The following is a 14,463-nucleotide window of genomic DNA, read 5'->3' on the forward strand; positions in this document are numbered from 1 at the left end:
GCCATGTGGTTCGACGACAAACTATGGCAGCAATATCATTATATAAGAGCTCTTATATAGCCTCTCTGATTATGCCAGGGCTCATACCATAGTAGCTTTTGAATACTAGCAATCCCTTTATGTTGCCACGTTTCTGCAAATCTACATACTGGGACTGAAGGTAGTGGTAAGCAATAGTTCCAGGGTTGGAATGCCCTTTAAGTCTGTGCAAATCTACTAAGGGTTTTCAAAAACTCTTCTCTAATCTTTTCCCATACTGAGAAATGTTTGCTCATGATAAACTGCAGTTCACAAATATTTTCCACGAGTACATTTCTTGCCCTACTTCTATAAATTCTTGTAAATTCACGAAAGCCATGTAGCTGCACTTAATGCAAGGACATATACCCAGGGTGCACTTTTAAGACTTTCTTTAATAATAGGGCCCCTAATTTGGTCTAGCGTTAACCACAACCTTTTGTGTTTGTTAAAATTCTCTCTCCCTCTCTCTGTATCGGCTGGCTTCACTGTGAGTGACGGCATTAAGCTCTTTCACAAGGAGTATATTGGTACACAAAGTAGTTTTGTTCAGTGGCAGTAACTAATGTGGCAGTGTGTGCTTTTTTTTAGACCATTTTATTTTACTTTTGCCAATGTTTGTTATAATGGTGAGGGCCCGTCAGCTCTCACATCAAGAAGGCTTTACAAAAACCTTGCCAAAACAAGTCACGTATTGGCAAAACTAAAAAGCTGACCACTAATTTCAGACCTACTGGCTTTGCCAGTGCTTGTTTATTTTTATGTTTCCCATAATCTTATTGAAACTGGTTACACTGATTTTCCAATATGAACATTTTTGCGAACTACTAGCATGCATCAACACATTTTACTAAATGATGCTGCAAAGAAACGGTACCTGAAATTTCACAGTAGTTTAGCAAAAAAATGTTTTTCCTACTTTCATTTTTTTAGGAACATTTTATATTGAAAGCAAAGAGTCATTAATCTTGCTCTCAAGCTTCTGAAAATATTTGCATCTAATCAGAGAGCATTCTGGGAGCATTATGCCTAGCCTCATATTGCTAAACTTTGAAACCGTGAGTACACATTTTTATACTGTAACCACTGTCAGTAGTGCAGTCAGAACTTACATTTACTTAGAGCGCTCACCCTAATAATAAAGGTTTTCAATTAATCAACATAAATACAGTTTGAACAGCATTAACATAGGTACACAAATAATAACTTAACTTCAGGCAGTGCTCTTCCCTGGCCCTTAATGTGCTACTGCAAACTGGTAGCCAAAGGGTTTGTGCTGCCCGGGGTTGGGCCTACTTGTCCCAAGGACAAAATACACATTAAAACTTGTTGCCCATGACCCCAAACAATATGTCCTGGGCGTCGGGCTACAGGAATTCCACATCCCCGAATGTTTAAAAAAAATGATCTAGTAGGTGTCTTTTTTTGTGTGTAGGCAACGTCACTATCTGGGCGAGCTGAATGGCCTCGAGATCCTCTCCTTTCCTCTCCGCCCCCACTGACATTGTTTGCGGAGTACCACAGGGATCTTCACTAAGCCCAACGCTCTTCAACATCTACATGGCCCCCATCGCCGCCATCGTCGGACAGCACGGGCTTAGCATCATATCCTACGCCGACGACACCCAACTTATCCTCTCCCTCACCAAGAACCCAGAAATCACCAAACTCAGCTTCCAGGAAGAAATGAGAAGTGTAGCAGCTTGGATGAAGGACAGCTGTCTAAAGCTTAACTCCGAGAAGACCGAGGTCCTCATCCTCGGACCCTACACCTCCGCATGGGACAACACCTAGTGGCATTCCGCCCTCAGGGGCCCACCCACCCCGACTGACCACGCTCGGAACCTCGGCATTATCCTCGACTCCTCCCCCTCAATGAACCTCCAGATCAATGCCGTCTTCTCCACCAGTTTCAACCACCTCCGCATCCTCCGCAAGACTTTGAAATGGACCCCCCACCCCCCCGACTGCAGAAAGACCGTCACCCATGCACTCATCACCAGCAGACTTGACTACGGCAACACCCTCTACTCCGGAATCAACAAAACTCTTCTAAGCAAGCTCTAGACCATCCAGAACGCTGCCACCAGACTCGTCCTAGGGACACTGCGCCCTGAACATATGACCCAACACCTCCGAAGCCTTCACTGGATCCCCGTCGAGAAGAGGATCACCTACAAACTCAACGACCGAGTATGTTTCCACATACCCAAGAGGAACCTCCGCTCCGCTGACCTCGCCCTGGTGGAGGTTATCCACAGAAGCAGAACGGGCAGGAGAGTTTTCTCCCACATCGCGGCCAAAACCTGGAACCTGCTCCCTGTCAACATCAGACGCTCCCCGACCCTCCACTCGTTCAGGAAGGACCTCAAGACCTGGCTCTTTGACTGACCCGGAGCTGCATCCCCCCTCCCCCCCCAGCACCTTGAGACCCTCACGGGTGAGTAGAGCGCTTTATAAACCACTGATTGATTGATTGATTGATTGGTCCTGAATTTAGTTGTTTACCCTGGTGCACTTTATAATTTTGAAGTGTAGGTTTAAATCTTCCAGTACTAAAAAGTTTACCTTTTGCATGCTTTGTGATGCCACTGTGTGGGGCAGTAGCTGTAGAAATTAGGACGGTCCTCCTGGTGGATGATAAATTAATATCCCGGACAGTGTGAATGTATGGGAGAGATCGATAGTAAATGCAAGACCTTCACACCCCAGGATGGGAATGGAGAAGAATTTGCCATTCAGATCTTTTTTTAAATATGATGGGCACCCCACCCCCTACTTTATTTTGCCGGTCAGCATGAACTATTGTTTAATCCTGTGGGAGGGTGACCGTAATATCTGCGGTGGAGCCTTCTTTCATCCAGGTTTCTATAAAAAAATAACAGATATGGCTGACATTGCTCAAGGAGAGTAAAAAGTACAATTTTATGTCTGGGGTGAGACCTACAATTGATTAAGTAGAAGCTCCACTTTGGGGTAGTTTCCTCCTCTTGAACCTTTTCAACCTTTGTCTAGTTTTTCTCTAAGCTACCCAAGTGTTTGGTGCAGACTTTACTTATAAGATTGCCTGTAGATACAACGTCATTGGAGATTATGCTGTGTGTGTGCAGCAGCTACGTTGGAGCTGTTGTAGCCGATATGGGTCTTCCCTTGAGTAAGTAGGCTGTCAAGGTGCAGGGTGAACAGGCAGGGCTTCTGGCCCCTGTCCAGCCGCAGATGGGCACAGATGGCCTTGCCTTTGGCGCACCAGTGGCGTGCCCGCTGCACATCCACGTCATTGGGCTCGTTATATCTTGAGCCAGGCAGAACAACTAGAATACTAACTATACCAGTGTCTAGTCAAGTTCACCCTCGACCTGATGCTTAACACAGCCATTGAAAGTTGGATTGTGCGCTGAGTTAAAACACCAAATTTAGATCACACAGTTTTAGTCCCATATATTGTTTTCATCACATAGTTTTAAAAATGACCCTTTTAAAATGTCCCTTTTAGCAGCTGAGTTTGAATCACACCATATAAAATGCCCCCTTAATACGCAAAAAATGCAGTTTGTGTTGTTATAAGAGGTATTTCTCTGGTTACTTACCAGTAATCTACGTTACTCTGAACACTGGTCTTCCTTAATGCAGTCCTGAGACTGCTTCTTTTCTTTCTGTCAGAGAGGAGAGGCGTCTCAAGCATAAGGACTGCATCCGGAAGCCAGACGAGGAGGTGGTGTTTCATGTCAAAGTTTTGATTCAATTGAGAGATGACTGTGGATCAATTCCATGTTTTATCAGGAGTACATTTTAAGGTGCATAATTGTGTATATTTTTTGGCACTACCGGTAGCACCTTGTGTCTCGATGTCTGCCTTTAGTGTGTTTTTTTATTGTTAGGCAATCCTGTTATATTCTTCCGTATAATCTGTTGTGTGAGTTACATGGCTGGCCTTTCGTCTAGGACTTGCTTTGCCTTACAAGTTTGCTGTCTTGTCCACCACTGGTCTTCATACTTCTAGCACAGTGCTTAAGAGAAGTACTCTTTGGTCAGAAGTGTAAAGTTAGAACTTGCTTTACACTCCTGTTTGATTATAGTGAAATATGGAAGGTCTATCATTAACCACCGTGCAGCAGCAGCGCCACTAAGTGGTCAGCAAACATAATCACCATCCGATTCAGTTTTTAGGTCGAGCTAGAATACGCATGCTTGCATGCGTCTAGCTCGACAACTATAGCCGTCCGTCTCCTGGGAATCTGAGACAGGGGTCGGGCACGAGCGTCTACTTCACCTCGTGGGCGCGCACGCCCAGCCCGGCGCCGTGCCCATCTACTATCTCACATTCCCAGGAAGTCAGCCATGCCTCTCTCAGTCGCGCGCACACAGCCACACTCACACACACACACATACATACACACACGCAGGCAGGCAGGCACACACGCAGGCAGGCACACACACACACGCACGCACGCACACACACACTGCATACACACACGCTCACACGCGCAACCCCCCCTTACCTCACCGTCGCTGCGCTAGTGTCATCTCTGCACTTCAGCTCCTTTGCCAGCGCGACGCGGGGCTCTCCCCTTAAGCATGGGAGCCCCGCCGTGCTATCAGCAGCTCTTCACCCGGGCCCCCTCCTGGGACCCGGGACTTCGGCTCCCGCACTTCGCTTTGGCTCCGGGCTCGCTGAATGGCCATGGTGCGCATGGGCGGGCAGGCCCCGCCCTCCCACGTCTCCTCGCAGCCCGAATACTCTCTGCCCAGTGCTTGTTTTTAAAGAGCTGCGGTTTTAAGACTCGCTTAATGTACTTTTGTCATGTTCAAGAATGGTGCCGCGTATTTGCTCGGCTCGCCGAAATCAATTTACACCCACTTAACAATGGCGCCTGATCCCAGCCCCTCATCTCCCTCCTGTATACGGGTGCCATGCTTTAAGTTCCAGCACGGTGCCCGCTATAGTAACTGCTTGGGTACCACACAAAATATTTTAACGCTGCACCCGTTTGTATGAATGTGTTTTTTTTAAATTTAGCATGGCGCCCGCCTCGCGGGTTGCTGTGTGCATAAATCTGCACAGCCGAAGACCGAGCCGAGAGAGTGAGTACAGTGCTCAGCTCCAGGAGCTAAGAGAATAGTGGGTTCCGCTCCCACTGCTCTTCCTCTCTGCTGCTGGCGGGCTCCATCCACTCTTTTGTAGATCTTTAATTTTGGTGCTCTTTTGTTTGAACTCCCGAAAGATGAAAGGCAGAACCAGCCTAGCTGTGATGCTAATCTCAGCACTCGGCTCCGCACCCGCACAGCTCGGTTGTCTACATGGGGGCATTACGCTATTACTATGTGGGTTCTGCACACACCATCAAACCCTTACTTCCTTATTAGACCCGATGACAGACTTGTTCAACTTACTTTCGTACAGTTTGTGTATAGCAACACGTCTTGGTTTTCAAGTGCTCCTGTTGGTCATGGCGTAGCTTCCATTGTTTCAGCAGGTGCAGTGGCACCGGGGATCATAGGCCCGAGGGGCGGACTAAACCCCAAATATTGCTGTATTTCACTGTTCAAGGAGGGGGGGCGTTTCCTTCTTTGCACTAGGGCCCATGGCAAACTGGCTACGCCAATGTCTGGCTGGGGGTGCTGGTGACAGCAGACAGGTGCCATCCACTCGTCACCTCTTCACGCTGCCCTAAAATGTCCTTTCATGCATGTAAGAAAGAGTAGGACCTCTGCTGTGGGTGAGAAGGACAGACAAGGGTCGTCAACTGGCCTAACATTCCTGTTAACAAAACTGGCCTAGAAGAAGTAGGAGACATAGTCGGCGCACTCATCAGTGATCGGATGATACATGGTTCCGACTGGGCTGCAGCCCGACTGATTACCAGTGGCTAAAATTAATTTAAGCGTTCTATGCATTACTCTTTTGTATACTTTAGTAATGTTATGAAGGCTAACCCTTTTCATTTCTTTTTGTCATTTTATGCATGGGAATGTAACCCATGTAATCTCCGCCTGTTATTTAATATATGCGAACTCAATTAGAGTAAATCATTTGTTAGCTAACACAGAGTGAGTAATGAGAGTAGTCAGCGTCTGAAGCCCATTTGCGAGATTTTAAGCTATTGGCATTGTGAACAACAGTGCCTTTTATTTATCTGTTTTGAAATCCCACACATTAATAAAAGGCATTGTCATTTACAATGCCAATGGCTCAAACTCTCGTTTTGTGTAGGCACAGGGAGATTAAGTGGTTTGGCCTGAATCACACATGTGGAGCTAGCGCCGAGATTCTAACTTGGTTCCCAAATAGGCAGCTCTGGTCGGTACGCTATATCCGGTCCACATTTGCCACTGGCGAGCATTTTTATGGGGCGGGCGTTCTTTCATTTTCTCCATTTGAGCTTGAGGAACAATATTGCCTCCCCACCCTCTCCCCCTCCCAGGGTAAGTACACCAAGCTGAAAAATGCAATTTCTGTCATGGCACTGTGATTGCTGTACCTGTGCTGGTGCGGGATGGCAAGCCCTGCCTCTGAGGCTCTCAGAGCTACAGCACAGCCTACTCTGTAGGCGGCATCCCCTACTCCTACAATACCTACCCGGCCTACAGCTACAGCAACAGCCCCCAGTACAAATGCAACTACTCCAGCCGCACAGGGCAGCGCGGGGGGCAGCACCTTCATGAGCAACCTGGGCCAGCTGAACACTGCAGCGCAGCCGCAGGGGCACCAAGGGGCCTCCGTGCCGCCCTGCCAGGGGACTCTGCAGGGCATCAGGGCCTGGTAGGACACCCGCACACACTGCTGCTGCAGCGCCCGTCCACCCGCCGAGCCTGAGCTGCAGAGCCTGGCATGTTCACGTTTCATGAACGCCAGTTACAAGGACACATTCATATTTTGTTTTTTGTGTAGGCACAGGGAGATTAAGTGGTTTGGCTAGATTCACACATGTGGAGCCGGCGCCGAGATTCGAACTCTGTTCCCAAATAGGCAGCTCTGGTCGGTAGGCTATATCCGGTCCCCATTTGCTCGTCATTTGTTGCTTTTTAATATAACATTTTTCACACTCTTTAGGTTTCACTATCAGATCTATATTAATCACCATTTCTCTTTCTCCTCCACCACTCATCATACCATTTTTTTAAACGTTTATTTTGGATTCTCAACCTCGTTGTTTTTTTGTGTTGGCACAGGGAGATTAAGTGGTTTGGCCAGATTCACACATGTGGAGCCTGCGCCGAGATTCGAGATCTGTTCCCAAATAGGCAGCTCTGGTCGGTACGCTATATCCTGTCCCCATTTGCCAAACAGTGAGATATTGGGCAGAACCGTGGTGTAACAGCGGCTTCTCCGCTTGGCCGAATTGTTTGATCTTGTGCACATGAGGGGCCATTTCCATGTGCACGGCAAAATGTGAGAATTTTAAAGCTGATCCGCGTCAAGAACTTACTGCTTTTGGAGGGATGTCCCCTCGGTGCCAGTGTCTTAGCCAGTACGCCATGGGCCTTAGTGCAGGGAAGGAAATTGGCTTCTAGGCCGCTGTATCACTTGGGATAACAGCAACAATCAGGGTTCGGTGGGCCCCGCAGGCCAGTGGTCGAACAATAGCCTGGCGTGGTGGTGGGATCCAAGGGCCCCCTCCAACACTGCACTTGCGCTGGGGGTCTTACAGCTCCTGAGTCCAGAGCGCCCACTCAGTAAACTATGCGGGGGGCGAGCCCGCCAAGCATACAGAGTGCGTGTACAGTAGCTGACCTCGTTGGTTGTTAGAGGAAAGCATACTGCTGAATAAATAAACTAATGGTCTGCGGCAACTATTCACCATCTCAATACACACAAAAAAGTGATTGAAGAAATTTGGTAAAAAAAAGAACAATGGCCGTGCTCATTTTTTCTAATATAAAACTCCTAGTTAATGTATAAGAAAACAGATTTTACGTATAGTTTAGTTTCTTTAAAATTTAGCGTGATCGCTGCAGTGGTAAACGTAAATGCATTTTCATACTACTTGGAAGGGCAGAAGGAATCGTGGTGACCGGATAGGATACCTATGCAAGAAATCCGTGGCCAGTGCTTTCCAAAAATACCTTAGGTTTGAAATCTGAATAGTATTTATCCTAATCCGGTATTTTGTTAAGGAAATATTAGTTTATTTTGCACTTACCAACGTGAAAATTACCGGGTAACTTAAATGATAGCATTTTATCAGCTCACTGAGGCCCTGCTCCATTTGTTTCACTGAGCAGACTTATTTGGGAACATTTTATGATGTTGCCGGTTTTGGCTTAATGTGTCCAGTTTGTTGTGGGCGGCATCAGCCAAGTCACTGTTGGCTGCACATCCAAGAAACCAATCACTAAATCAGCATAGGCTTCATGGGGGTTATTTTATTGCAGGTCAGGGCGGTGGTGTTGGATGGTCTTACACTAGTCAGTGGTGGAAACATGCCCTGCAGCACGCACGCGCCCCTCAAACAACAGCTTCTTCCAATCCTCCCCCTATCTCATTATCTCTCAGCCTGAAACCGGATCTACAACAGTAGTCGAGGGGGAGGGGCGGGCAGCAAGACCCAAATGTTCCCTTGTGGCTTTTATGGTTGTCATGTTGGGCTTCCTACACATGGAGTTAATTTGTTGTCTTTTATCTTTCTCGGCCTGTGTGCCTGAATGAGAGGTTTGACAAGGTCTGACAGGGACTAGGTATGTTAGGAAATGGGCAGAAATGTATGTTTTTAGGTCGAGCCTAAACCATCTATCTATCGCCCTCACTCTATCTTTCGCCCTCATTCTATCTATCGCCCTCACTCTATCTATCTCCCTCACTCTATCTATCTATCTATCGCCCTCATTCTATCTTTGCCCTCACTCTATCTATCTCCCTCACTCTATCTATCTCCCTCACTCTATCTATCTATCGTATTACTCTATCTATCGCCCTCAGTCTATCTATCGCCCTCCCTCTATCTATCGCCCTCCCGCTATCTATCTATCGCCCTCCCTCCCTCTATCTATCGCCCTCACTCTATCTATCACACTCACTCCATCGCATCACCACAGCATCACTCAGCACCACCACAGCATCACTCAGGGGCACCACAACATCACTATGCGCTACCACAGCATCACTGAACGCCACAGCATCCCTCGCCGCCACCACAACATCAATCAGCGCCACCACAGCATCAATCTTTGCAACCATTCAACAACAACTGGTTCAAATATGTTCTCTCAATGTTTCAAGCTTTATTACAAATGTCACAAAAAGATGTTAATATTTCACTTCTGTTCTTGGATTTTCGTCACAATAAAATACACTGAACATAATCTTCAAAAAAGTTATTCACAAAAGTTTAAGCTATTGCCATTATAAATTAAAAGAGCTTTTATTTAAGTATTAATTATAAAAAGAATTTTAAAGCCATTGTTATTTGTAATATCAATACATCTAAGTCACGTAAATACAACACATATTGCATTACAAATGGAATAGGTGTCACATTTGCGAAAGTTAAAACTATTGGCATTGTAAATGACAAAGCTATTAATTTAGCTATTATCAAAACCAACACATAAATAAAAAATGTGTCATTTACAATACCAATAGCTCAAACTTTCCTAATGCAAGACCTATTGCATTGCAAATGCTTGTTGTATTATTCGTTCTTAAAACTGCGTTGAGGCAATATGTTTTTGAAGGCTAAACAAGTATTGGCTGCCAGGGGCCCCGTTTGCCGCGTTACCATGTGTACAAAATTATTCTTTCCCACCTCCAATGGCTAGCCACCAATTAAGCAATTAATGAATCAATCAGATTGCAACACAGTAGATTGGCAACATAGGACAAAAACATAAGTAAGATCAATGTGCTAGTTAAACAACAAGGACAGATGAGTAGAGAGCTCGTTTCATTGATTTTTATGATTCTTTATTCAAAGTCTTCTGATTGAAAAAAACGCAGATCCGGGCAGCCAACGTGTTTCGAAATCGCGTATTTATTCCTATACACGAAATGAATCTATTGATGCCCTAAGTCTAATTCCTGCTTATCTTTAGTGCACTATCTTTCCGAATATGTTCCAACAAGTGTGTTCTGTCCTACCAATGTCTTGATGCCAGGAGTAATTAAATGTTGACATATTTGGAAGACACCACATCCGCGTGGACGAACTCTGACTGGCCGAACACAGCTCCAGATGAATGAATGGACGGATTAAGAGAAATTAGTCCTGGCATCAAGACATTGGAGGACAGAACACACTTGGAATATATTCGGAGAGATCGTGCACTAAAGTTATGCAGGAAATAGGATGACGCGCATCAATAGCTTTATTTCATGTATCATGAATGAATACGTGATTTCTTGGCCCGAAGAAGCCCATAACTGGGCGAAACGCGCTGGCTGCGAGGAACTGATTTTTTTTTTCAATCAGAAGACTCTGAATAAAGAATTATACAAATCAACTAGAAGACATCTCTACTCATCTGTCCTTGTTGTTTACCTAGCACATTGATCTTACTTATGTTCTTGTCCAATGTTGCCACTCTATTGTGTTGAAATATGTTTTTAAGGCCCTGAACCTGATTTAACTGGTGGAGGTGAGGGCCTGTAGTGATGTAGAGGGCCTTTAACAACCGGTATAACCTGAGGCAGAAGTGCTGTAAGTAGTGGCTGAAGTGAGCAGGATCTGAGGGAACGACGTGCCCTAACTTTTAAAATTTTAGACAAAAGGTCCAGAAACCGTCCCAGGACAAATAATTCTGAGAGTTAAAATGCTTCAGTTGAAGTTTCAAGCAGAGAGCCTCCTGTGCTGCGAAACCAAGGGAGGCACAGACAGTGAAACAGGCCATCTTGCCGGGGTGCCTGCTTGACTAAAAGAAATGTAAATGTGCACAACTGGTCAATGTGCAAATATAAAGGGTGCTTAGAAGCCAGTATTAGCTTAAATTGATGGAATCACTTGAAGCTTCCTGATGACACAGATTTATACTTTTTGAGTGCTATTACAAGGGAGTTACCAGTTGAGCTGTGAAGTGTGTGCTTTTAAAACAGTTATAAAAATAATTTGTACTATGTACAGTCTGGTTTTTACAAAAATCTATATTTTGTAAACACTTTTTTTTATCTTAAACCTTTGTGCATTTTGTAGCAGCCGATCTTATTCTGTGTGTAATGCAAGTTTAAAATAATGGCTTACAAATGTGCAGTGCTTTCTGTCACAGATTGGTCCGCGCGGCATTAAACATATACAAGTCATTAGTCTACCACTGCACCAACCAGGTTTCAATTCTGTGGTTGTCTGGTTACAGACACATACCTCTGCAGTGCATTATCTAATAGTGTTCCTAATGTGTCAAATTGTATTTCCCACTGATTAACCTAACTTGCATTTATTTTTCATTTCATGTGCGTTATTTTATATGTAGGTAATTGAAGTTACTGAATATTTTGTTTTTGTAGCCACACCTTTGACCCCGCCAACATGCTTACTCACCCCACCCCAATTACATGCAGCGTCACAGACAGTTATTTTATGAATGCACTTCGACCACAGGCTGTAAGGCTATTAGAACATTCCATCCACTGAGGGTAGAATATTGTAAAACAAAAAGGGAGAAACAGAAAGACAAACATTGTTGGAGCAGGAGACTTGTAATTTTGGATTAGAAGGCTAAGGTTGGAGCAGCCATTATTAGCCCAGAGCTGTTTCATCGTTTAAGTAAAAAGTTTCCTAACTGAACTGGCTTTGAAAGAGACAGTTATGCAGATGACGAGTTAGCAGAGAGATCAGAGACTGATAGTGAGAGATAGTCCAAGCTAGACTGGCCAGACTGTCCCGTGGAAATAAACTTGAGATATAGCAAATGTCCACCCATCACTTCCCTACTCACCACGCCACCCGCAGACCTCCCCTGTCCTCTCTCTTTCTCTTTAATAGTACATTTAACATTATTTTAGTTTTATTTATTTATTATTTTTATACAGCTCTAGCACAGTCACGAGGTCATTGCGAGCGTTTTTCGGGGACAGCGAATTACAAGTAGTGGGAAATGCTGCTCTCAGAATATAACAGCGGTAGCTGTGAGTCTCTGGAGCCAAGAATGTCAACAGCTGTTTTGTAAGATAAATGTTCGTTTAAATAGGTTTGTCTGTCTAATTTCCTAAATCTTAAAACATTGTATTATATTCTTTAATGTACTTGTATTTCACGCTTTCTTGCTCTTTTCTCCCCAGCGTAGGGTGCACTCTGAAAAATCCCTGACTTTCTCCCTTCGAATGCTTGAGTTCTCTTAGGATGGTGGTTGGGAACATTGGAGCTTGGTGTGCTGAGGCGGCATGGAATGTGGGATTGTCGGTCAGGATGCAGTGCTTAATTTGTGCTTATGTTTTTTTAATGCTTGGCACCGGCAGTTAACTAACACCAGCACTTTTTTGATGATAGTCCACCACATGGCGGCGCTGTCTGCCTATTTATAGCAGAGCACAGTTTAGCAATTCAGTATACACTAAGGGGCTTATTTACAAGCCTCTTGCGCCGCTGGTGCGTCACTTTTTCTTCATATTAAAAGTAAGGTACCGGCGGCGCAAGGGGCTTGTAAATAAGCCCCAATATAATTATAATAGCAGTGCATTCAAGCCTTTAGTAGTGCCATTTTGGCGCTCTGGCAGGGGCAGTGGGGGTGCAAGCTGCAGTGGTGTCTCACATAGCACCTTAGGCCCTGGCACTTATTTTTGTTTAAATTGAGCACTGATCAGGAGGGTTTGGAGATCGGATGTGCGTCGTTGTCCATTTCACATAATAAAACTCTTTCTTCACCTTGCCTGATCGAGTCATCTTCATTTCAAGTGTCCCTTCCCACTTTGGTCCTCTTTCTCTCTCATTGTGTGTTCGTGTTTGACTCTTTCTGCCTCTCTGTCATTCTCTTTCTTTCTCCACCACTGACGCTCTGTTTCTCTTTTCTTTGTGTAGGAGTTTGTTGCTATGCTCGCCCTTCAGCCTGGTCAAAAGGTGATCGATGTCGGCTGTGGCATTGGTGGAGGCGACTTTTACATGGCTAAGGTACGTGCTGCTAGGTAGGCTGATGGTCCAGCAATAAATACGCCTTGTGTGTCCTGTGAGAAGGCGTTTGTTCCTTGGGCGCAGGGTTTCGGGAAGCCCATTACCGCAGGGCTCATGTGTTTCTGAAGCCAGTGGTCCGTACTGCTCAGCAGAAAGGTTATGTCCTCTGGTCCTCTGCGGCACTGGAACAACATGGCCGACAGTGCTTAGCAGCTCTGGAGATCCATTAGCCAATTCCGAAGCCACTGCGCACTGTGGTGCTCACAGGGAAAGTGACTTCCCCCAGTATTTGTATTTGTATGGTGTATTTGTAGAGTGCACTGTAACCAGACTAGTATCCTGGCAATAGGTACCTTAGTAGCTTTGAGAGACAGTGCCCCACCATGCTCAGCAACTCCTGAAGGCCGTGTCTTTCACTGTACAGTGTTTCTTGGAGCCATGGCATATGGACTCAGCGGAAAGGTGGCACCCCACATTATTACAGTGGAGTAGCTGTCAATCGTACAGCAGGTGCAGTGGCACCAGTCCCGGGGTTCTGAGTGGCCCACTGTACTCTAATAAGTGCAGTCAAACGAGGGGTGGGGCTCAACTTCCTTGCTTCCTTTAGTGCCCATGGTTTCTTAGCTACGCCGCTGCCTTGCTATGCAGCCAAGGATGACCACGGTTGCTGGGACTCCGTGGATTTAGAAGGCGATGGCTTTTAGAGCTCTTTGATTCTTAGAGGTTAACCGTGTTGTGTGCTCTGTTCTCTATTGCCTCCTTCCTTCCCTCTCCAGGAGCACGGGGTTGAGGTGCTGGGGATGGACCTGTCCTCCAACATGGTGGAGATTGCGATGGAGCGAGCCGTGGAGGAGAACACACCTCTGGTAGGTCTGAAAAAACTCTTGACCATGAAGCGATGGTGAATGCAGACCCGGTTGCACAGTCACCAGTGCCAGCTTCCCTCACACACATCAGGCACCAGAGCAGTTTAAGCTTTCTTCCACAACCAGAAAAACTACCAAACTGGTAGCGGGAATGCAAGCTTCCCTTTGCGTTCAGCGCGGGTGCAACACAGGCTTAGTGTCCATATCATGATCCGTTTCTTTCCCCTCCACAGCCTCTCTGGGCATGAGGAAGAATTCGATTGCCTTCCCCTTAATACCCCAAAACTTACTAAGTCTGTGGTGGAATGCAGGGTCATCATGTGCACTCAAGTTCTTGTAATGCCTCTTTTACATATTCTCTACTGCAGAAGTCAGCTGGATATTCCCTTATTGGTCAACTATCCTTTTGGTTTGGTGAAATTTAAGGCCAAGGTTTTGTGAATTATTTATTAGGAAATCACCCATTTCTCTACATTTAATTTATTTGCAAATATTAATGTGAAGCCGTGCCTCAGCGCAGTCGACACTTCATTTAGTGTTTTCTT

The 14,463-nt window shown here is 45.6% G+C and overlaps 1 protein-coding gene across 2 annotated transcripts in view; it reads left to right on the forward strand.

Moving 5' to 3' along the window:
• Window positions 1–14,463, forward strand: part of LOC144781807 (uncharacterized) — a 288,719-nt gene that overhangs the window by 174,348 nt on the left and 99,908 nt on the right. For both annotated transcript variants that reach the window (XM_078660820.1, XM_078660821.1), the window contains 2 exons: window positions 12,963–13,052; window positions 13,829–13,918. In XM_078660820.1, coding sequence (XP_078516946.1) covers window positions 12,963–13,052; window positions 13,829–13,918 — 180 coding nt within the window. The remainder of the gene's footprint in view (window positions 1–12,962; window positions 13,053–13,828; window positions 13,919–14,463) is intronic.

This window comes from Lissotriton helveticus, chromosome 9 (genome assembly GCF_964261635.1).
Source record: "Lissotriton helveticus chromosome 9, aLisHel1.1, whole genome shotgun sequence".
In the NCBI taxonomy this organism is placed as follows: domain Eukaryota; kingdom Metazoa; phylum Chordata; class Amphibia; order Caudata; family Salamandridae; genus Lissotriton; species Lissotriton helveticus.